This window comes from Typopeltis vanoorti, chromosome 12 (assembly GCF_054136105.1).
Source record: "Typopeltis vanoorti isolate ZY-2024b chromosome 12, IOZ_Tvanoo_1.0, whole genome shotgun sequence".
Taxonomy (NCBI): Eukaryota; Metazoa; Arthropoda; class Arachnida; order Uropygi; family Thelyphonidae; genus Typopeltis; species Typopeltis vanoorti.
In genome coordinates this window covers 57,392,236-57,416,596 of record NC_143560.1, presented here as the reverse complement: position 1 = coordinate 57,416,596, position 24,361 = coordinate 57,392,236, and the positions used below count along the sequence as shown (strand labels likewise).

The following is a 24,361-nucleotide window of genomic DNA, read 5'->3' as shown; positions in this document are numbered from 1 at the left end:
GAGTATACCAGGTCTCTTGTAGTTGCAAACTGTCTTACTACGGCCAAACAGTCAGGACAGCTAATATCAGGATATCTGAACCTAAGGATTATATCTGTTTCCACCAATACAGCCACTCAGGACTTGCTGACCATGCTTTGGACACCTGCCACAAAATACGCTGGAAGAAAGCCACTTTACTACACTACAGCAAGTATAAATATGAGAGATTATTCCTTGAATCAGCCTCAGCTCTAAAAAAATCCCCAAACCTCAACAAATTTGGATGCATGAGACTGCCCCAAATATGGGAAGCTTGCATTTTTAGAACATCATCCCAACAGCAAAGACTGCTACCCAATTTAGCCCACTAGGGGGCACTTTTAGGACTCTAGGACCAACTTCAGTAGTTGTCTTCAGCCATATTTGTTCAGTGTTAGTGCCTGCATGCACATATTATTTTTATGTTCCCTGAAGATGGTAATGTAACATTACCGAAATATAAGAAGTATTAAAGTTTTTTAATTAATATTATAGTATATGTTGTCTTTCCCTAAAAATCTGACAGTTATCACTCCCATTTACTCAAATTATGTAATAGAATTCTATGTGGAATCTTATAAAATGCTTTTGCAAAGTCTAGCTATATCACTGAGTAGCCATTTCCCATATTCAACTCCATTGTCACTTTATTATAAAAAATTAGCAAATTACTAAGGCAAGACCTACCCTTCATAAAACCATTTTGTCCCATATAGAGTATCATATTCCTATCCAAGTCCTGAATTCTGTCTTTCATCAATTTCTCCAATATACTTTAACCACCACTCCAGATGCTAATTGGCCTATAATTTGTGACTTCTGTATTGGAGCTGCCTTTATGCAATGGGACTATTTTGCCCTCTTTCACTCCACTTCACCTTCCCACTGCTGAGGGTTAACATAAACAGCTTTGTCAGAGGAGCTGATAATTCCCTTTGCACATTCTTGTAATACATAATCTGATTACTATTATTATTATTATTATTATTATTACTATTATTACGGACAACTCCAGGGAGTCATTCGACTCATCGAGGGAGGCCCCAAATCATATTCATCACAACTATTTGACATTCATACAGTATCTATCATACCTCGCCTTAAACTCATTCACTGTCACAGCATCCACCACAGACTCAGGGAGCGCATTCCACTCATTCACTACTCTAAAAGTAAAGAACCCAGCTCTAACAACTTTACTAACCACACTTTTGCCCAGTTTCCATGGATGTCCCCTAGTCCTCCCACAACCAGCCCTGTTCTCAAAAATATCTTCTGAATTAATTTTATAGAAACCCTTCAGTAATTTGAATGTCTCAATCATATCTCCCCTCCTCCACCTATCAACCAATTTTTGCAACCCACAAATCCTCAACCTGTTCTCATACGGTTCATTCCACAGACCTGCTATCATCTTGGTCACTCGCCTCTGGATCCTCTCCACCTCCTCCCCATCAAGAAGAAACCTAGGTGACCAAATCTGAGCACAGTAGTCTAGATGGGGTCTTATCAAGGCTCGATACAGAGGAACAATAACCTGCTTGTCTCTGCTTGTCAACATATTCTTCAGCAACCAAGTGATTTGATGAGCTGTTTTGGTCACTTTTGCAATGTGTCCCCTAAATTTCAATTCCTTATCTACCAACACTCCTAAATCTCGTGCCTCATCAATTTCCTGGAGCACGGTTCCACCAATGCAGTAAACTGCCGCCAATCTTTTCACCCCAAAATGCATAACCTTACATTTTGCCACATTAAACTGACATCCATTCTCCTTAGCCTAGACCTCCAATCTATCCAAATCATCCTGCAAAATTTTGACGTCATCTGCATTCACTATTGCCCTACCCAACTTCGCATCATCCGCAAACAAATGAACTGTTCCTCTCAGATCATTTCCTATATCATTCATGAACAAATTAAACAGCAGTGGTCCAAGAACAGATCCTTGTGGCACACCACTAGTCACAGGCCGTCTTGTGGACTCTACTCCCGAGTAAACCACTATCTGATATCTCTCCGTCAACCACCCTCCTATCCATCTCACCAACCCTATGTCCATTCCCATATGCTGCAATTTACTGATTAGAATTCCATGTGGAATCCTGTCAAAGGCCTTGGCAAGGTCCAGTAGAATCACCGTAAACCCATTACCCTTATCCAGTTCAGCCGTCACTGTGTTATAATACGTGAGCAAGTTACTGAGGCATGACCTACCCTTCACAAAACCATGCTGTCCCCGATACAGTATCCCATTTTCTTCTATCCAATCTTGTATTTTCCTCTTGACTATTTTCTCTAAGACCTTGACAATGATTCCTGATATGCTAATCGGTCGGTAATTTACTACAGCAGTCTTGGAACCACCTTTATGCAGTGGAACTATTTTCCCCTCTTTCCACCCGCTTGGGACAAGATTGTGTTCTTTAGTTAGATAGATTTGTGTTGCTTATTGAGGTTCTGCAATATTTTAAGCACCCATTTCTTCAGCCTCTTATATCAGTCAATATCACATATGCATTGCAGTGTCACTGCCTAGATGGTACACCTTTGCAAAATGCTCGCACAGTAATTCAACGATTTTATTTTCTTTCTGATACCTCCCCACCATCAGCACTTTTTAAAGTTATCCTTTCATAGTCATTCATCCTTTTACTTGCTACATAGCAAAAGAACTTTTTAAGCCTCATCAGCTAGCTCTCATAATTGGCTTTGGCCATTTCTTACTGTACAGGTCACCCTTCGTGCCCATTCCTTATTCTGCTCATGGGCATGCTGATAGCCTTTTTTCTTTATAATTCATCCACAACCTTTTCTTTGTGTGCAACTCCTGCTTAATGATGCTATTCATTCATCTAATTCCCACCTGATTTATCTTTCTGACTCCACGTATTCTGAAACACCCCTTGACTACCTCCTGTGCACCACCATCACCACCATCTCTGCCAAATTCTTATGCCATGGCACTGCTGAAAGCTGATTCCTCAGTTTGTCATAATCACCTGTTTTGTAATTCTACATATATCCCTTAACAGAAAATTCTGCATGCCTGGAAATCTCCCAGAGCAAGACTATATGATCACTTTCCCCAAGCACAGATAGAATAGTTTGATTAGTTATTGTTAAGCTCTGTGACCAGATCAAGCACTCTTGAACCTTGTCTTCCCTCTGTTATGTGTTGCCTCAGGTAATTATCTCTCAGCAACCATACAAATTTCATTTCCTTCTTGCCTGTGACCATTCTTCCTCCCAATCTATCAGTCTCCATAGTTGAAATTCTCCATAATAATTACTCAGCCTATACTCATCATGGTAATTTGCCAATGCATTTGAACTGCATTCTCCATTATCTCCCTTAGATAATAGCAGCAACCAATTACATATTTAAACCTATTGGCATGCATCTAACACCAGAAAGCCTCAAATGAACTCCCTCTGAATAGCTGTCCCCCTGATGTACTTATACTCTTTTTGACTTTAATTCCTCTCATATATTATTAGCAATTCCCCCCCTCCCCCCAGTCATATTCCTTCTCTCCTCTGCGAAGACACTATAAATCCTTGCATTCTGTGCCTATAATTAGTAAATTAATTTCTTCGTAGACTGTTTGTCCCTACCAAAAGTTAGTTTCAAGATACTTTTAAAGATGCCTTGCTGATTAAATTAAAAATGCCAAGAAATTATATTCTTGAATTATCCTTTATCCAAATGTAAGCAAACAAAGTTTGGTTACACGTGTATATGTGAAATATATGATTTCTGCAACCTTGATATCACTTCTGGGTATAGTTCCCACTGAAGAGACCTCAATAAAGGTTGAAAGCAGTCTGGGTAGTGGCTCCTTCCCATAATACTTGCAATTATCCACATCCAAAAGGATGTGTGCTTTGCATTATAGGATACTAAGGCAGTTAATGTGAAGTCATTAGCCTCTATATACAAGTAGCTTAGTTGTGAAGATATTTTACATGCAAACTTTGTTTGCTTGCATGTGATAAAGAATTAAACCAAGAATATAATTTCATGGCATCTTTAATTTAATTTATAACCATTCAATTTATAGCACAAGTGAAAAAATTTCAATACCGTGATGTTTCCCAAATATGAAGTAATTCGATTCTATGACAACAGGTGGCACTATTTATCTCTCACCCTCTTAAGAAAGTAAAGCCTATACTGCCTCTGCATTTTGAAATAAATAGTCAAGTATTTAAATTAAGGGGATATTAAATCCCACATTGTTTTAAAACTGAATAAGAAACTCAAAGATTGGAATCAGAGAGTTTCATGCCGAATATAGTAAACTATAAAAGTATCGTAGTAAACTATAAAAGTATCGGCGATTACTAGCATGAGCCAATGCAAGTAGTCCTAGTACGTAGTACAATCTCGGGCAACTCGCAGCAAAGATGGTAAAGTTCTGATTGCTATTCTTGGTATTATCTATAATGTAAAAACACATTTCCTAGGAAATGTATGCTGTTATTACATTATGGTGGGAGGTCACTACCCAGACCGGTTTCAGCCTCTTTTGAGGCTTCATCAGTGAGTAGCTAGACCAAATAGATACCAAAGGGTATAGTGAAAAGAACTTATATACTGTGCTGTAGTGAGTACTTATATACTCTGCTGTAGTGACCTAGTCTTGCAAGTGGTCCTAGTACTACGTACTAGGACTACTTGCATTGGCTCACGCTAGTAATCGCCGATACTTTTATAGTTTACTATATTTGGCATAAAACTCTCTGATTCCAATCTTTGAGTTTCTTTTCAGTTTTAAAACAATGTGGGATTTAATATCCCCTTAATTTAAATAATGATTATATCACCGAAATGAAGCCTATTGGCTCTTTATATTTAAGTAAATAGTCAAGTATTCTCAAACAACATATTGTTTTGCATAATCTGTAAGTCATCACTGTTCTTATAAAAATCAGAGATACCATTAAAAAAAATTAATCAAACAAGACCAATTTTCATTTCTTTCACTGCCAACTGTAATTTTCCCTACACCCTTTTTAACCCTCTTTAAGTAAGTATGCAGATATAATGTGGTATTAGCATAGTATTATTTTTGCAATTCACAACATGAATTAGCTTAGTGTAATTATATACAGTGTACTTGAACATATATTAAGTTAGACTTTTTAATAATTAAGAAACATATCTTGCAGCGAGGAGTTGGAGACTAAATCACATTATTGACATTATATCATACAGTTAGTCTAGCTCCATTGCTAGTGTTGACCATTTTCTGTTATTTTTGTAAAGGGTATTATTTGTCTTTCCTGTTGAATAATTTTTATGGATACTTTATGTGAAAAATATGTAAATTCATTCACATTTTATATTATGGACAAAAAAATGAAAGGAAATGCAACCTACACTTTTAGTTTTATGAAGTGCAAAACTGAATGGACAAGAAAATATTAAAAGCACTAGAGAGAAGAGTGCTGTTGTGTCATCAACTAAAAACAATCACAACTGCTTTCGATATGTGACTTGAGGAATTCAAGTGGTTGTGCTACAAAGACCAAGTTGCATTCTGTAATGTATAAAAAATACCCTGGAACTGTTGACAGAAACTCTAGATTAATACAAGGTTTTTGAGGCCTTTTTAAAGTGGAGACATTTAGGTTTAGACTTAATGAAAAATAGCCAGGCACCTCTAGTTGCTTTTCTAAGAAGCATGGATTCTAAAATGTTTGAACACATGATGTGCCTTTTTAATACTGCCTATTATAAAGCTAAATTCAATAAATCATTTACTGATTTCAAAAATTTCATAGACTTAGTAGTAGAGCAGTATCAAAATGACATGAAATGTAAAGAATTTGGGTCAGTTACTGCTGATGTTAAAAGATACTGATAGCAAGTCTCTTCTAGATGTTTCTATAGATATTTCAGATCAGGAGAAATTTATTCATTATGTGAAATGCATACATAAAAATTGGAAGAGGCATTTGTTTACATAATTCCTGTCCAAAAACTCAGCTGCAGTATACTTTGATAAGAAAGTGAAATGAACAAGTTCTTGTCATGGAAGACTAATAATTGATTAGCAGATAGGGGAACAGAAATTGCATGTAATATGCTGGGTTAAAAAAAAAAAAAAAATGGACTAGGGACAAAATTAAAGAGAGAATACATCAGATCTTACAGATTATTGCATATAATTTGAATTTGGCTGCTTTCAGTTCTACTAATATTCCCTTTCTTGCTAAAATTGAAATTATGGTAATTATATATGTGAGCATATATATATGCACAGCTTTTACCGCAATTCATTCTATGCGAGGAGGGGAAAAAAAAAAATTGTGACCAGTAGATTTAAATAGTGCTTTTGGAGTCCTTGTTATCGATATCATTGCTGCTGCCTTTTCTGTATAATAAGATAACGATTGATTTATGCCACTTTTCTGTAATTAAAATATCATTGAGCATATCCAGTATTATGAAACTGTGACCCTCCTGATTTTATATGTTCTACTAATATACCACTTTCTCCAGGACTTTTATTCTTTGCTGACTTGAGATGCCTGAAGACTTTCCATCATTCTTCTGTTAGGAATAGTGATTCTGCATCTGCCTAATTTAAATTTAGTAGAGGATTGGTCTCTATAAAAATCATTGCAGGTTTCCATTATTTTTTCTCTATTGTATTGTATTGTCAATGAGTATTGGGCTTAGATGCTGGTTTACATTCATGTTACATTTTAATGAATAATAACAGCACAGAAATGATAAAAACCTGTTTAATTATTTCTCTGTGCTGTTATTATTCCATTTTTTTTATAATAATAATAAAGTGTAACACAAATGTGTTATAACAAAGATGAAAAGCCAAACGGCTATTTTTCTGGCGAGGTTGATAAGTAAAGGGGATAAAAATCCCTTATTGTTTTTCAGCCAGTATGCGAAACTCTAAGATCGAAAACTACGTTTCATGCCGACAGTTTGTCGGCATGAAACGTTTAGATCGTAGTTTTCGATCTTAGAGTTTCGCATACTGGCTGAAAAACAATAAGGGATTTTTATCCCCTTTACAAATGTATTATATCGTAGCACAGTACAATTCAGGGAATTTTTGCTTTCTGTTATGTTTTGATTGTTTTTATATTGTATTTTCTGGTGTCATTTTCGATTTCTTTTCTAACTCTTGCATTTCTACAAATTCTGTATTGCTACTTCTGTGTCTCCATTGCCCCCCCCCCCCCCCTTTTTTTTTTTTAAGCTCAAGTATCCATAAAGTAAGTTTTTCTCTGGATGTTCTATTTGTTGGTAAGTATTTTCTTAAATTTTTAGCAACTTTTGTTATTGTTGAAGTTATTTCCTCCATTTATTTTATCCAGTAAATCCCAAATCTGCCCAACCTCGGAATACTATACTTATTTTTGATGTGGTGAACCAAAAACCTCTACAACTTCTTTATGCTGTTCAGCGAAGAGCAGTTTCGCTGATCAGTGACTCACTTGAGCCGTCCTCTCACAGATGGTCCATTTCAGCCTTGCGTTTTATTATTGATGTATCTACACGTTTTGTACCGAACTGGTATCGTTCCTGTGCTTTTCACTAAGCCTGTTAAACACTAGTAACTGCCCAGCATTCTTTTGGAGTCCAGCTGCAAACCCATCAAACTTGTTTCTCCTCTTCCTCTTTCATTCCAGTTGCCTTATAGAAATACGCTAACCGAGTGGTTAGCATATTTCTCTCCAGCCAAAAGGCTGCAGGTTCAAATCCTGCTGTGGGCATGGATGTTTGTGATTGTCTGTGAAAATACTAGTGGTGGTGGTGGGCAGTAGATGGCATTGGTGTAGATGATGTAGTTGGTGGATTGAGTGGTGGAGACGGAGAGTTGTAGAGTAGGTGCCCTCCCTCGATGAATCTTTGGACTCCTTGGAGGTGTCACTTAATAATAATAATGAAATATTATACTTAATCCATTTACTATTTTATTTAAATATACAATACAGAGTATTGAATATCAAAAAGATTTTAACTAAAATGATTGCATCATTTGAATTTGGTGTAACCACCTGATTATCACACATCTGTGTTACTGATGTTATCACCAACTTTCATAGAATCAAGGCTCATAAGTGGTACTCACCACACAAAGCATTTCACTGTCTACCATTCTTCAGGAAGCTTCACATCTCACTCACCCCTTGCTTGCACTCTCTTATGTAACTTCCAGGGATGATCTCCTAATTTGACTTTGTGTTCCTTTGTAGCCTCTGAAAAAAAACTCTGCATTAATTTGATCTTGTATTTTAAATCATTTCATTTCTCCTGTTTACCATGTTCTGTAGTTGGCATATATAGATAGTTAAACCTACTAGTTTCGCCACATATTCTAGAGACTTCTTCTGGGTTAAGTTTAGGTTAGGTTACTTGTCACATTCATTTTTTTGGGCAAAAAAAAAAAAAAAAATCTACATACTCATAATTTATGCTATTGTAGTCACTTATCTCTGGACAACAAATACTTCTATGAGAGTAGTAAATACATGTTATGTGATACTGATGATGACATAAGCTGACTCAATTGTTGACTTCTAAACAAAAAACATTTTCTTACTACAATTTGAGTGGAACAGTATGGATATTTTTTATTTGTGCATACAGTTATGCCTAGCAAAATCATGTACTTAAATTAAACTTGCCAAGAAATTATATTCTTGTTTAATTAATCCTTTATCCAAGTGTCAGCAAACAAAGTTTGTGCACGAAGTTTCTTCACAAATAGACTACTTGTATATAGAGGCTGTTGATATCACAACAATTGCCTGTAATGCTAAAATGTTGGTAGGTTCACTATCCAGACTGGTTTCGACCATCTGTTGAGGTATGTTAAAGTGTAGGATACCTCTCCAGAAATTCTGAGTAATCTATAAGGTCACTCTAAGTCTCACTGAGTGACCCTGAAGGATCACTATTAAACTCATCACTCCTGATTTGAATCACTTCAGGACAGGAAACACAGTAATGGCAATACAAGCAAAAACCAGCCACCAAGCAGAACCTCTACTCCTCTTGAAGTGAACTACCATTAATTGGAGCCAGACCCCAGGAAGATGATGAAAAGCAGAGAGAGAGAGAGAGACCTGATCTGTTGTTTCATGTGTGATTTAAATCAAACAATCTTTCATTTCTAATTGCTGACAGGTATAGGCAGGGCTCAACAAATCATGCAAAATTCTACTTGCCATGCAAAAAATGTATTTACTCAAGAGTAATATTTTTAAAAATTACTCTTGGGTGAATGTCTCAATGAGTCACTAGGAGTCCCATAAACTGATCAGTGGTGCTTCATCTATGTTTTTTAAAGTTAAGATATTTTTTAAAAAAAGTTATTTTTTATTAAATAAAAAATATTAAATTTTGTCCAGCTTGTAGCTACTTGCCAGCTGACAAAATCCATTCTTCTCATGTAGTGAGTGGATGAGCACATTTGTCAAGCCCTGGGTATAGGTCATGTATTAATCTTAGTGACTGATTTAACATATAATTGCAGTGTTTTAAAAAGCTTTTATTTTAACACCTTATCACTTTTGCAGTTCTACAGAACTGAAGTACAGATCTTTATATTCCCATTTCTCAAAGTAGAAATCCAATCCTGAAGGTGGATGGCACTGGATTTATTGTGGATTGGTTTTGTTTGGACTGTTAAGCATAGAGCCATGCAGATGCCTGGACACTGTGTTAAAAAAAAATGCAAGAGAGAAAGGCAGGAGTTTTTCTAATGTAATTTCTAATTCTAGCACAAATGGAATTGATTTTTTCTGAGAAACTTAACCAGTTCTGATCAGAGTGGTTTGTAACTGAAATATAATCTTAGTTACACTAGGGATGGAAAAATGGAGTCTAGAACTTGTTGGTTAAAGTGTTCCATGTAATTTGTTGGAAGTTTTTTTCCACTTGGTTAGACTATAATAAATTTAGTTTAATCCTTTATCCAAGTGTAAGCAAACAAAGTTTGCACCTGAAGTATCGTCAGAACTGAGGCAACTCGTGGTAAAGGTGGACCAAGCTCTCATCACTCCTTGTTTTAGTATCTCCCATAATGCAAAGCACATCTCCTTGCAGACATGTATAATGCAATGCATTAAGGCAGCATTTCCCAAATTTTTCCTGTGACAGAACACTTCACAAATCCTGAAATTTTAACGGAACACCTTGGTTATTTTGTAATGCATTAATTAATAATTAATTGTTAATTTAACTGATTTTAATTAATAATTAATTAAACATCAATTAAACATAAACATCATTAAATTAATTTGTGCTGATTTTTATTGACATATCCCATTCTGATCACCAAAAATTTATAATATAAGTACTTACGAGTGAATGCAGACTTTTTCTCCTGTGTGCTGGTAGTTTTCCCCTCCTTTTGTACATCCTGGAGATTGCTTTGTAGGCTGGTGGTGGATGACTCGCTATCTGTGCATCACAAACACCTTCAATAAGAGATTTCTTAATACCAAAATTAAACAAAGTCCCTTGTCTCTTATTCATATTAAAATTTAAATCTGCAGGCCTACTACTTTTAAAAAAATCACTGCACTATGGTTTCGAAACTTTCACCCTACAATACGAACTTGCGAAGAAAGTATTCAGTATTACTAGATTTGAGAACCGGATACAGACTATCTTGATCTTCAGTTTTAGTGGAAAAATTTTCTTCATATTTCCTTGCTGATTGGTCACTAACATTTGCAACACAGATGTTATTATTTCTTTCAGTTTTCAGAACAGATGATTCGGCTTGCAGGCAATATTTATGATGGTCATAAGCAGCGGTATTCTCTTTCCCAATTGTTGAAAGATTTCGATATGTGAAAATTAACGATAATTCATGAATATTTTCATGTTTAAAATTATGCCGCTTGGTCACTAACATTTGCTGCACAGATGTCATTTCCTTCAGTTTTGAGAAGAGAGGATACGCCGCCCATTGTTATAATCCGCTTGCAGGAAATTTTTATGACCGCTCGTAAACTGCGGTATTCCCTCTCCAAAAGTGAATACTGCTGAAAAGAGATGTTGAAAGGTTTCAATGTGTGAAAATTAACGATAATTCATGAACACTTCCACGTTTAAAAATACACTGCTTGGTCACTAACATTTGCTACACAGATGTTATTAGGCATTCTGGGTCTGAGCTTTTCGACATTTCACGAATATTATTCTCCTGAGAATATTTTCACTATAAAATATTTATTCATGAAAAATGCTTAGAAAACTTCTCACAGAACACTTGTTTACCTTCCATGGAACACAGTTTGGGAAACCATGCATTAAGAAAAGGGCCACTACCCAGACCGGTTTCGACCTTTATTGAGGTCTCGTCAGTAGGAGTCACACCCAGAGGTGGTGATACTAAGGTGGAAGAAATGGAGAAGTCTGGCGCAAACTTTGTTTGCTTACACTTGGATAAAGGATTAAACTAAATTTATTATACTCTAACCAAGTGGGAAAAAACTTCCAACATCTTTCTCTAAAAATCACCACCTCTGGGTCTGACTCTCACTGATTAGACCTCAATAAAGGTCGAAACTGGTCTGGATAGTGGCCCTTCCCTTTATTCATAGCATTATACATGTCCGCAAGGAAATGTGCTTTGTATTATGGGAAATACTAAGACAAGGAGTGATGAGAGCTTGGCCAACCTTTACCACGAGTTGCCTTGGTCCTGAAGATACTTCAGGTGCAAACTTTGTTTGCTTACACTTGGATAAAGGATTAAACTAAATTTATTATGTTCAATGTAATAGTTTCACCAGCTTAGGGGGATTGGTGCTCCCATGGCTATATCCTCAGTTTTTTTATAAGATAAACATCATTTGTCACTGTGTAGTAACCTACATAACTTCCAGATGGTTTTTTCACCAGATCTTATTGACTATTCAGCACATTACTACAATCATTTGCTCTAGCACAAGATGAAACTGGCTGAACAGTTTAGTGTGCATTCATCTTTTTATTTCTTTTCTATGAGCTTAGAATGGCTTAAGAATGAAACAGCTGATTGGGCATGAACTATAGCTTCCTAACTGGAACATTCCAAAATGAGTGAAATTTGATAATGTGTCATGCCAGTTTTTTTTAAATGTATGATATCATTGCTTCCTTGCTTAGGATTTAAGATTTAATATGAACTGTTGTTGAGGCATTTGTGCAAAGATAGGTAAAAACAAAAAAAGTCCTGAACCAGGTAAAGAAATTCATGCTAGCATTCATTTCTTAATTTGGTGATTATTTTCAGGTAGTGCAGAAGTTGATTACAAGTTGGTTTCCTGAAATGATACTAAACATAAGTTTAGTATCATTTCAGATTGCTTTGTTAACTTTTGCCATTAAAAATTGCCTACTTAATACAAAAAGTAGAAATTTTTTGAAACATATTTTAATAAAAACCCTGGATATCAAATTTCATTAACTTCAGTCTTCCCTCGACAGTGAAGAACTTTAGTATTAACATATTTTTTATTACATTGTTAACATATTATTATTACCATATTTGCAGAACTTTATTATTAACATAAGACTGCCACAGAGGGAAAAGACTCTGTGCAGAAGGCCTCTCCCTGCTCTCTCTTTCTCTCTCACACACACACACACACACAAAACTTATGAAATTGTGCCTTAAAGTCATCAACTTCTTCTGCACTCAGGCAATGCATTCCACTTACCGATCATCAATGCTCGAAAAATGCATTCGTCCATGATAAGGGAGAATTTTTAGTTTTACAAAATTAGAAAAAGAGTTTAATTTTCAGTTTTATTTAGATAACACTATCTGTGACATTGAATCATTAATAGTGGATATTAAAACTTGAATTGATTATGAAAGATGTACTACAGACGTCTTTGTTTTTTATTTTCCAAAATATATAATTTCTTTATAATTGATCCTAAAAACCTATGTGTTTTGAATGTTTTCTCAGTTTCAGCTACATCATACATCATTACTGCTTCTGTTTGTTTGCTGCTGCAGATGCAGAGCCAATCAGAATTCAGAAAACCCACTGGTATTGTTATTTATGAGGGTAAAAATATAGAATATTTTTACCCTCAGCAATTGTTTATAATGGCACAGAAAAATTGACTTTTTCATGTAAGTGATTCAAGACATAAGTACTAGAACTGGAAATGTGCAAATTATTATGCATCATTAATAAATAAATAATAAGAGATCATCCACCCAATCATCTCTCCCACCAGTTGGAGAGAGTGACCATGTGATTTGACTTGGAAGATGAATAGACGTGCAGGAGTATCAAAGAGATGGGAACATATGTGGAATTATAAGACAGGTGATTATAATAGTCTTAGATATCAACTTGGGGAAGTTTCATGGAAGGAGGAATTGGAAGTACGGGATATCATTAGTGCTTGGGAAATTGTGAAGGAATATTTGTTAGCAGCAATAGTAAGCTGTATTCCACAAGTGAAGAAGAGGACACAATTTGGTGTAAAGTGGATGACAAACAATATTAAACAGGAACTGCATGTGAAAAAGAGGCTATGGAAGAGAGACAGGTGAAGAGCAGATGCATGAAGAATATAAGACACAGGCCAGAAGAGCGACTAGTATGGTAAGGAAGGCGAAACTGGAATATGAGAAGAGATTGGCCCTAAGATCCAAAGAAAATTCTCGGGAATTTTTTAGCTATGTGACCAGTATGAGGAGAAATGATTGTGGAAGAATAACATTGTGGGATAAAAATGGGAATAGAGTGACTGATGCAGAGGACATAGTGGAATTGTTTCAATGAACACTTCATTCAGGTATTTCATCCTGGAGGATCAAATTTTAATACTAGAGGGATAGGGCAGGTTCAAGGTTTAGAGGGGCAGGAGGAGAGTGTGTTCCAAATACTGAGTACTCTGGATGTCAGTAAAGCTGTGGGACTGGATGGTATTTCACCACGAGTTTCGAGAGAATGTGCTAAAGAACTGATAGTTTGGCCTGGATTTTCAATGAAAGTCTGGCTACAGGAAAGTAGAAGTATCTTACCCTCCTTACATTCCCAGGGAATGTAAGGAGGGTAAGATACTTTGATATAATGGGAGGGATAGTCCCATCGCATAAGGGCGGTAGCAGACTAGAAGTGTCTAATTATAGGCCAGTTTGTGTGTCATCAGTAATTGTTAAGATTTGGAGAAATTGGTGAGCAACTGTATACAGCATTGGGCAGATCAGGGTAATTTTATCTCTGAGAGTCAACATGGATTTGTTAAGTGGCGCTCTTGTTTTAGTAATATGCTAGCCTTTTATAATAAAGTTACAAGAGCAGTAGATGAGGGAAAGGCATATACTGCCATTTTCTTGGATTTAGCGAAGGCATCTGACAGGGGTACACAATAAATAATGGAAAAAACTCACGTAGAAAGATTATTTATTAGTATAATTTTTGCCTGTGTGTCACAGGCATCTTCAGTACATTAAGCTCAAAATTAAACACTAACTGACAATTCCAAAAAGCGCCACCTAAGCAGCTGGTGTAAGAGAACTAAAAAGGTCAATAACTTTCCTAAAAAAAAAAATAAAAAAAAAATTAATACAATAAAAAGTTAGGAAAGATTAGCTGATTTGTAAAGTACTATCTCCCATAAAGGGGATAGACTTACTAAGCCGTCGGATCTGTTTAAGTTAGGAGAATGAAGTAGAGTTTCACATGTTTCTTTATAAAGGCGTTCCATGAGAAACTGACTTTTGTGAAGAACTCTTGTCTTTCTCCAATGAACTCTGTGTCTAGTGAAGATGGCATGTTCAGAAAGTCCAGACTTTTCAGGTTTAAAGTATTTAATATAAGATTGGTGTTCTTCTAGCCGAATAGAGGCAGATCTTCCCATTTGTCCGAAATAAGATAATCCACAAGAGCACGGAATCTGGTAGACACCTGGATGATAAAGATGTGGAAGCTTGTCCTTAGGAGAAGTGAGAAAGGTGGAAATTTTTCTAAACGGTCGAAAGGCAACAAATGGGAAGATCTGCCTCTATTCGGCTAGAAGGACACCAATCTTATATTGAATACTTTAAACCTGAAAAGTCTGGGCTTTCTGAACATGCCATCTTCACTAGACACAGAGTTCATTGGAGAAAGACAAGAGTTCTTCACAAAAGTCAGTTTCTCATGGAACGCCTTTATAAAGAAACATGTGAAACTCTACTTCATTCTCCTAACTTAAACAGATCCGACGGCTCACGTCTATCCCCTTTATGGGAGATAGTACTTTACAAATCAGGAAAGTTATTGACCTTTTTAGTTATCTTACACCTGCTGCTTAGGTGGCGCTTTTTGGAATTGTCAGTTAGTGTTTAATTTTGAGCTTAATGTACTGAAAATGCCTGTGACACACAGGCGAAAATTATACTAATAAATAATCTTTCTATGTGAGTTTTTTCCGTTATTTATTGTGTACCGATACGTCTACTCACGGTTTACCTCTTTTAAAACTTATTTGACAGGGGTGCCACATGATAAGCTGATATTTAAGTTGCAGCATGTCAGGTTGATCAACTGGATTCAGGATTTGCTGTCTGATAGGTATCAGAGAATTGTGTATGGTGGGGCAGTTTCAAGGAGGGAGAAGGTTACAAGTGGAGTCTCACAGGGCTCAGTACTGGAACTTATATTGTTTAACCTTCATATCAATGACATTGTCAGTGGATTGCAGGGGGATATTCAGTTGTTTGCAGATGATGCAAAGCTGGGAAGGGTTATTAGTAATAATGCAGATGTGGTAGCCTTGCAAGAGGATTTGAATAAGCTAGACAGATGGGCAAATGAATGGGGGTGTCAGTTTAATGTAGCAAAATGTAAGGTCTTGAGGTTTGGGACACTTCATACTCTATTGGAGGAGTTGTACTGGTGGAAGTAGGGGAGACAAGAGATGTGGGGTTGATGATTGATAGAAACCTGAAATATTGTAAAGTGGTGAAGGTAACACAGAGGATTGCTGCAATACTGAGAAGGATGCTGATATGCAGAGATAAGAGTTACCATTCCATTGTATAAGACACTGATCAGCCCACACTTAGACTATTGTTCTCAGATATAAATTGACCAGGTTTTTTGTGGAACACCTCGGCTATGATGCATCGAGTAACTTAGGTTGACACACCAGATTAGGGACATATTTGTGTGATTGAGCTAGCACAGAATTTTTCAAACCTTGCCAGTAACTCTCTGTGCAAATAACCTTCTCCTCACTCCCCTGCTCATATCCTCATATGGCTTGAATGAGTGTAGCTGCTTGTTCTATCTCCTTTCATTCTGTGAAAAATCTCCCACATTTAAGACTCTGCAAATGGTATTCCCTCAGTATGATATCATGGCCACCATTCCAGTGATCCTAACATTGCTTAATAATGTACATAGATAAGTATATAAGTACATTATATACTTGTCTTCTATTCCTCACAATTTTAGGAGTGTGATCCCTAAATATCAGGTCCGTATTCACTACTACTTCTGCTTTATTCATGCATTTCCCTCTCCCTCCTTCAAGATTTCTCTACTGAATCATTTGGCAAGTAAAGTTGGCCCCATTTAAACTAAAACTGAAATAGTGCTACAAATTTTAGCTAAGATCTCACAGTCAAAGGTTGGTCGATTGGTAGATCCTCTGCCTACTAATGGCTCAGTTAAGTAAGTTTGAGCATGGTTAGTAGTTGGAAGGGGACCAATTGTTCGATGCTGTTGACACACTCTCCCTCGATGAGTCTTTGGACTCCCTGGAGGTGTCAAATAATAATAATAATAATCTCTCCAAAGAAATTGAAAAGCTCATCTCTTTTGTTATTTCTTATAATGTCTAAGATAAGTCAATTCATAACTTATTTCAACAATATTACCAACAAGAAAGATATTTATTGACCGGCTTGTATTTCACTGGATTTCAAACCAGCAGAGTGTTGTAGTTTACACATGACATTAAGTAAGTGAAATATTCAAATTGTAATGGACAAAAGATCTAGTCCTAATTTGGCACTCTCTAATGTTGTGTAAAAAAAAAAATATATATATATATATTACAGCTATGATGTAGGAGTTAATCTTAAGATAAGTCTCCCAAATTTTTGACAGATTAATGCTTACCATACTTATTCAGGTTAGGAGAATTTTTTATAGCCATGGCTGACTAAAAATAATCTTTCTGATCTGTAATGACTTCTAAAATAGCACATTGGTTTTCTTCTATTCTTCTAGCATATTTGGAGTGTATGAAGTTTCTCGTGAAGGGCATCCAAAGCTATGGGTTAACCCCCCCCCCATCCTTCTTTAGCCAACTTTTAGATGGAACCCTGAAAACAAAATACTTACCATAGCTACATACAAGCCCTTAGTGTCGTTTCACTTTGTTGGTGATGTGTTTTGCCATTTGGCCCCATGAACAAGACACTTTGAATGCTTTTGTCACCTACCTAAACAGCCAACACCTCAAAATTCACTTCAGTAGAAAAAGAATCTAGTAATTATAGTATATAAACATTAAAGGGTACCAAATTAGGACTTTCGATCTTTTGTTCCAATTGAACCAGTTGAATTGTTGAATTTGTTCCAGTTGAATTGTTGCGTTTAAACTATAGCATGCCACTTTTTTGCGCTGAAGATGCAGGTTTGAAATTCAGCAAAATATAAGCCAGTTAATATCTTTTTTGCAAAATACTTTGTTTGGTGTTGTTAATACTAATAAAATAAGTTATAAATAATATTCAATGCCTACCTAAGCTTGTGTATTAGAATAATAAGGTCAAGAATGGCTGTACAAGAATTGGTTCCTGGATAAAGAAAGCAGTGCAAAATTGTGATCTCAGTTATTTTAGAGAAATCAAGATTTGCTTTACACTTAAAGGATTATTTTTGAGGAAGAGATCAAACATGATTTGGATTATCTGATTTTCTAATAATCATGTGAACAGTGTGTGAAAAAATTCATTATTAGAGATTTCTTGGTGTCCTTATTTTGGATCAGTGTTAGGAAAAGGAAGCCAGTTGAAGTTTTGATTATTGAAATCTACAAGGAAGACCACTGTTAGAAAAGTTGAATTTGAGAATGTCAAGATATAAAAAAAATGTGAATTCAGGAAAAGAGCATGTGAAGAATAACTGGTTAAGCCATGGCTTTATTTTCAATTTTCACCTTTTTTTTTTTTAATTGTTTTCATTATGAGAAATATCATGGTATAATATTGTAACTTTTGTGTATTCTTTCTTTAACACTCTATATAGCTACTAATATTAAGGTTGTCTTTTTGCAAAGGAATGGTCCTGATGATCAAGATCGTGATCATAATGAAGTTTATGATGGGCCACCCGGAATGGAACCTGATGGGACTATTGAGGTAAATTTAATTTATGTATAATAATATACAAATACTGCATCTTTCTACTGTATAATAACAGTAGAAAGATGCAGTATTTGTATATCATTTGGAAGTCCTGGTTCAAATGCTCTAGAACAGGGGTCGGCAACCTGCGGCTCCGGAGCCGCATACAGCTCTTTGAATGAATAATTGCAGCTCTTTTCGTTATTAAACAATCTATTTTTAAATAATGCAAAATGAATGTTATTTATTAAATTAGAAACTAAAAACCCTAAATATAGCATTTGGAATAAATTAAGGACATTTTACATTGAGTCAAGGATATTTTACAATTGAAAATAGTACATGCAGTGCTAAAAAATTTAATACTTTCATGTTTGAACTCTTTGAAATCATACGTGATAATCCTTCTTTACATTCGTCTTAGATTATCATGGATAATGCAAGAATTCATAAACCCACTGATTTGTCATATATTTGTTTTAATTATTCATGCCAATTAAAATTACTTAAGTTATGTTTTATGTTGTTTTAATTTATTAATCCAAATACGTCATGCTAGGCTAGCACATGTAGCGCTACGGTAGCCTTGCCTGTCTGAACGCGCCCATTGTCTTCGCATATAGTGCAGGTGTGGTCTGTAAATCTGTTCACTTAGTTAAAATAAATAAAAGTTTTGTAGTGGACGTTGCAGTGCTTTCATTTACTGGTGATTGTGTTAGGTAACTTGAATATTGTGTTAGGTAACATTAAATTAAATATTAACAAAATAAAAATATTTTTATAGTATTTAAAATGTCAGCAAAGAAGAGAAAGATAGAACAAGAAAATCAGGAGTTTAAATGTGAATGGACGGAAACCTACGCATTTGTAGCAAATACAGCAGGATTTCCAATGTGTTTAATATGCCATGAAAAGCTTTCAAACAATAAAAAATCAAATATACTAAGACATTTTTAAAATAAACACGATACATTTGATAAAGCATATCCACGGGGAGATGAAAGAAAAAAGGCAGTAGAAGAGCTGCACCGCAAAGTAAACTTAACTAAATGTTCATTTTCCAAATGGATAAAAGAATAAAAGAAATACAACTATTGCTAGTTTTGTGGCTGCTCAAGAAGTTGTTAAACGAGGAAACCTTTTACGGACGGCGAATATGTGAAAGAATGTTTTATTAACATGTCCGAATTTCTCTTCTGCGATTTTAAAAACTAAGCGGAAATAATTACAAAAATAAAAGCCATGCCATTATCTGCTAAGATTGTAAGGGACAGAACTATATGAATGGCAGAAGATATAACAAATCAGCAGGTTACAGATCTAAATTCAACACCGGGATTCTCCGTTGCCTGTGACGAATCTTGCAATGTGGATGACATTGCACAGATTGTACTTATTTGTAGATACTTAAACTCTCAAGGACCTCAGGAAGAATTACTCAATTTACTGCCACTTACAGGAGAAACTCGTGGAGAAGACATTGAATCTGCTGTTACCACTTGCTTGAAATGTAAGGGTATTAATATTAAGAAAATAATATCTATTGCGACTGATGGGGCACCGAGCATGAAAGGTACAAAGAAAGGTTTTGTTTCTTTATTTAAAAAATAAATTTTGCATGACATGTTTTCCTTTCACTGCATAATCCATCAAGAGATACTTTGTGCACAAACTTTTCCAAAAGAGGTAACAGTAGTGATGGATTTGGTTGTAGAAATTGTTAATAAACTAATGGCAAGACCGCTACATCATCGGCAATTTTGTGAATTTCTTAAAGAAATCAACTGCGAATATTCCAATCTTCTTTTGCATAACAGAATAAGATGGCTTTCCAGAGGTGCAGTGTTGATGCAATTTGCCACCTGCCTTGGAGAGTTTCTAAGACAAAAAGACCTTGAATGTGCACAGTTAGAAGATACTCAAGGGGTTACAAAAATTCTACTTTATGGTGGATATGACTTCCCATTTAAACGCGCTAAATAAGAAACTACAGAGAAAGGGAAATACAGCAGTTTTGCTTTTAGAAGAAGTGATTTTGTTTGAACAAAAATTATATTTGTTTGCGACAGGCTTAGAGAAAGGCACATTATTACACTTTCCTACGTTGAAGAAATATCAACAAGAACAAGCTGATAATAATTCCATAAATTTAACCTTTTTCAAAGACATTATGGTAAATATGCAATCTGAATTTAATGGAAGATTTGAGGAGTTTAGAAAGAACAAGGCAACTGTGTCATTTTTATTGCAACCACTTGAAATTAATCCTGCCAAATTAAATTTTTCACCTTTTGCTGGAATTGATGAGGCTGCATTTCAACTTGAGTTAGAAGACCTGAAAACCAAGGATTTGTGGAATTCAAAATTTAAAAATCTTGAAGCTGACTTGGAGGAGTTGGAAAGACAGAAATCTACCCTTGCAATACAACACAAATGGTCTGAAATAGAAGATCTTAATAAGCAAGATCAGATTGTATTCGACACGTGGAATTGTTTACTGGACACTTAACAGTAAGTTAAAAACATACGCATTTGGACTTCTATCAATTTTCGGACCAACATATTTCTGTGAGCAAATATTTTCTAATATGAATTTTATTAAAAGTAAGTTGAGAAACCAACTAAACAATGTGAGTCTTTCGTCATGTTTGAAAATGAAAATTACGGCGTATTCGCCGCATATTGAGAAACTATCCCAAGAAGTTCAACAGCAAAAGTCGCACTAAGAAGATATTTTAAATTAAAAAAATTAAAGAAAGGTATGTTATTGGATTTTATACATATGTTTTTGTAAGAAGGAGGAAATCTTTGTTTTATTATTTAATATTTAAAAACATCATATAATTTCATGTGACATGCAACCCCTGTGTTTTACAAGTATAATAATGTGTTACTATAAAAAAAAAACTGAATAAATAATTTAATTATAATATTTTTCAATGTAGTTTCTAAATTTAAAGCAGTGATGAGCAATTAAATAGTAAATCAAATACTCAGTTCAATCTGCCTAAAGAATATTTTCTTTGATAAGAAAGTATTAATTTATTTTCCATTATTTAGGTATATTTTAATTTTTTAACCTGCACAAATAAATCCACATGTAAAAATCAACATTCATAAAATAGATTTTTAATTAAAATATACTAATTCTGCCATACAAAACGAACACTGTGGACCGCACAAAACACCTGATAGGGCCGCATGCAGCCCGCGGACCATTGGTTGCTCATCACTGCGGCTCCCTAAATTTTTTTTTTAACAGATATAATTTTAAAAATGGCTTTTCACTCCAAAAAGGTTGCCGACCGCTGCTCTAGAATGTGAAAAACATTTGAGTGCTTGTTATCAGGCAAGATTCATGCATGCATGTATACTTGAGAAGAGGCTAAGAAAAATTGTCAAAGAGAAACTAGAACAACCTGTTCAGGCCATCCAGGAGTTGTCATGATCGGATATTCACTTTAAGACAGATAAGAAATCAGGAATATAGAGATCTGTATTGAAATATAGATTTGGAAAATGCATACAGTAAAATGCCAAGAGTATAACCTGTTCAGAATGCTGCAATTATGGTATAAGCAGCACATTACACATATAAGCTACATACCATGTGCGTTATACCGGTTGTTTCAGAATATTCATTACAAATTTCTAGGGTATGTAGGGGATCAGGGTAGATCAGGTTCTGATATACCCTGATCCCCCATTTCCATTTCCATAAACATTTGCAGGTCTGTGCTTATGTCATTTCAGCCACTAGCATGGGTCAGGCCATTAACATTAGGGAGGATGGTTTGTCGTGACTAAGGAAAGTATGTTTATGTAATTATATGTTGAACTAACCACAACAAATGGGTGACCAGCAAACTAATTGACTCATTTTGGTAGAGTCCCTCACAATCAACAGTTTGGATTGCCTCTCAGATTGAGTTCATGCTGAAACCATAAAAATCCCCTCACTAGTGATGATAATGCAGTGTTGCATTGATGCACATTACTAACACATTACATTAATGCACACTGGCAAAGTACACAAATGCTATGCCAACACGATGTTAATATATGGCAGAACTCAGTGTATCGAGAGGGCTCCCTATTGGTTGTGTACACACACACACGTTTCCCACATTGATCAACTCCATCGCACATCCTGTGCGATGGAGTTGGATGACAGGCTATCTAACAGTACACACGATCACTGGACTTAACGGCATTGGACTTTTTTGTCTGAGGCCACATGAAGAGTCTCATATACAAAACCTTTATGGAGTTAGTGAAAGATTTGTTGGCAAGGGTACTGACTGCAGCAAACAAGATCCAAACCATACCAGGCATGGTTTGAATCTCGCAAGGCATTTTTGAAAAAGTGAACCAGAACTTGTTATGCAGGTATAATGCATGCTGTGCTGGAGGTGGTTGCAACTTCGAGCAACTTTTGTAAATGTTTATGAAATTAAAATGTAATTTACCCTGTGTCTGATGTTTACATTCTTTGTGATGTGCACACAAAACATTTTTGACCTGTACCATTGTAATGGCACGTTTGGGGACATGGATTGCTTATCAACACCTGATCTATCCTGACCCCCCCCCCCACCTAGAAGTTTGTAATGGAGATTCTGGAACACCCTGTATATACTGGTGGCCACACTTGCTGAACTTAAGAGCTACATATGATAAACTGCAGATGTTTGACAGCCATAAAACATGAACAGATGTTACACACACGAGTTAAGAAATATATATACATAATATTTATTCATGTATGTAGGTTAATCTGTATTAATTTCAAGTCAAAAAGTACACACATATATACACCAGTTTTCAAAATCCTTACTGATTTAATACGATAATGAACTACAGAAACATCTAAGAAAAATATGCAAATTTGCATTTCATCTAGTGTTAAATGACTCCGCCAAAAATAAAAAGAGATTAAAACAGATATTATTATTAATGATATTTATTTGTTTTAGTAAATATCTGGTCAAAACATGTCAGAAAATGTGTAAACCGGTCAAATTAGAGATATTTTAATCAGATACCTCCTTAAAATTATAGTCTTATCATAATATTTTTATGACAAACAGTTATTGCTACAAATATCAGGCTATTTACTGCTAATAGAGTTCATGCAAGTCTCCATCTTGGCTATAAGTTGTTGAAAATCTGGTTGATATGTTGTTAAAACTGTATTAGCTCCATCAAGTGTTGATTTGTAAGGATTGCACAATGCTTTGACTGTACAAACTTCATTATAGAGTCTAGTATGTTGTGCTGAAAATCATGATTAAGTTTCAGGATATTTTATTTCTGGAACTTGCTTCCAGAACTCAGTTGTTGACTGTGATTTATGGATAATTTTTAGACTCAGGTCCTCCTGTAATTCTATTAGTTCCATTTCTACAGCAGATGATTCTGTAACCAGAGGTTCAAGAATTGGACAACCATCATGGATTACATCAACTATGAATGGTGGAATTTTTTTTCCTCCTTGTTTAGATTATAATAAATTTCATTTAATCCTTTATCCAAGTGTAAGCAAACAAAGTTTGCACCTGAAGTATCTTCAGGACTGAGGCAACTCATGGTAAAGGTGGACCAAGCTCTCATCACTCCTTGTCTTAGTATCTCCCATAATGCAAAGCACAAAATACATGTCTGCAAGGAGACATTATACATGTCTCCTTGCAGACATGTATAATGCTATGCATTAAGGGAAGGGCCACTACCCAGACCGATTTCAGCGTTTATTGAGGTCTCGTCAGTGGGAGCCAGACCCAGAAGTAGTGATACCAAGGTGGAAGCAATGGAGAAGTCGTCTTTACCTATACGAGTTGCTAAAAGGTGTCTCACCTTATTATTAAATTGCTCTGAATTTAGAGAAAGATGTTGGATTTTTTTTTTTTTTCTAATTTCCAACATCTTTCTCTAAATCCAGAGTAATTTAATAATAAGGTGAGACACCTTTTGGCAGCTCATATAAGCAAAGA

General features: G+C 35.4%; 1 protein-coding gene across 1 annotated transcript in view; it reads left to right on the top strand.

Annotated features, from left to right (window-relative positions):
• Positions 1–24,361, top strand: part of LOC150100812 (eukaryotic initiation factor 4A-I-like) — a 245,289-nt gene that overhangs the window by 10,536 nt on the left and 210,392 nt on the right. Inside the window, exon 2 of the mRNA XM_090402124.1 lies at positions 18,302–18,383. Within this exon, the coding sequence (XP_090258250.1) occupies positions 18,302–18,383 (82 nt within the window). The remainder of the gene's footprint in view (positions 1–18,301; positions 18,384–24,361) is intronic.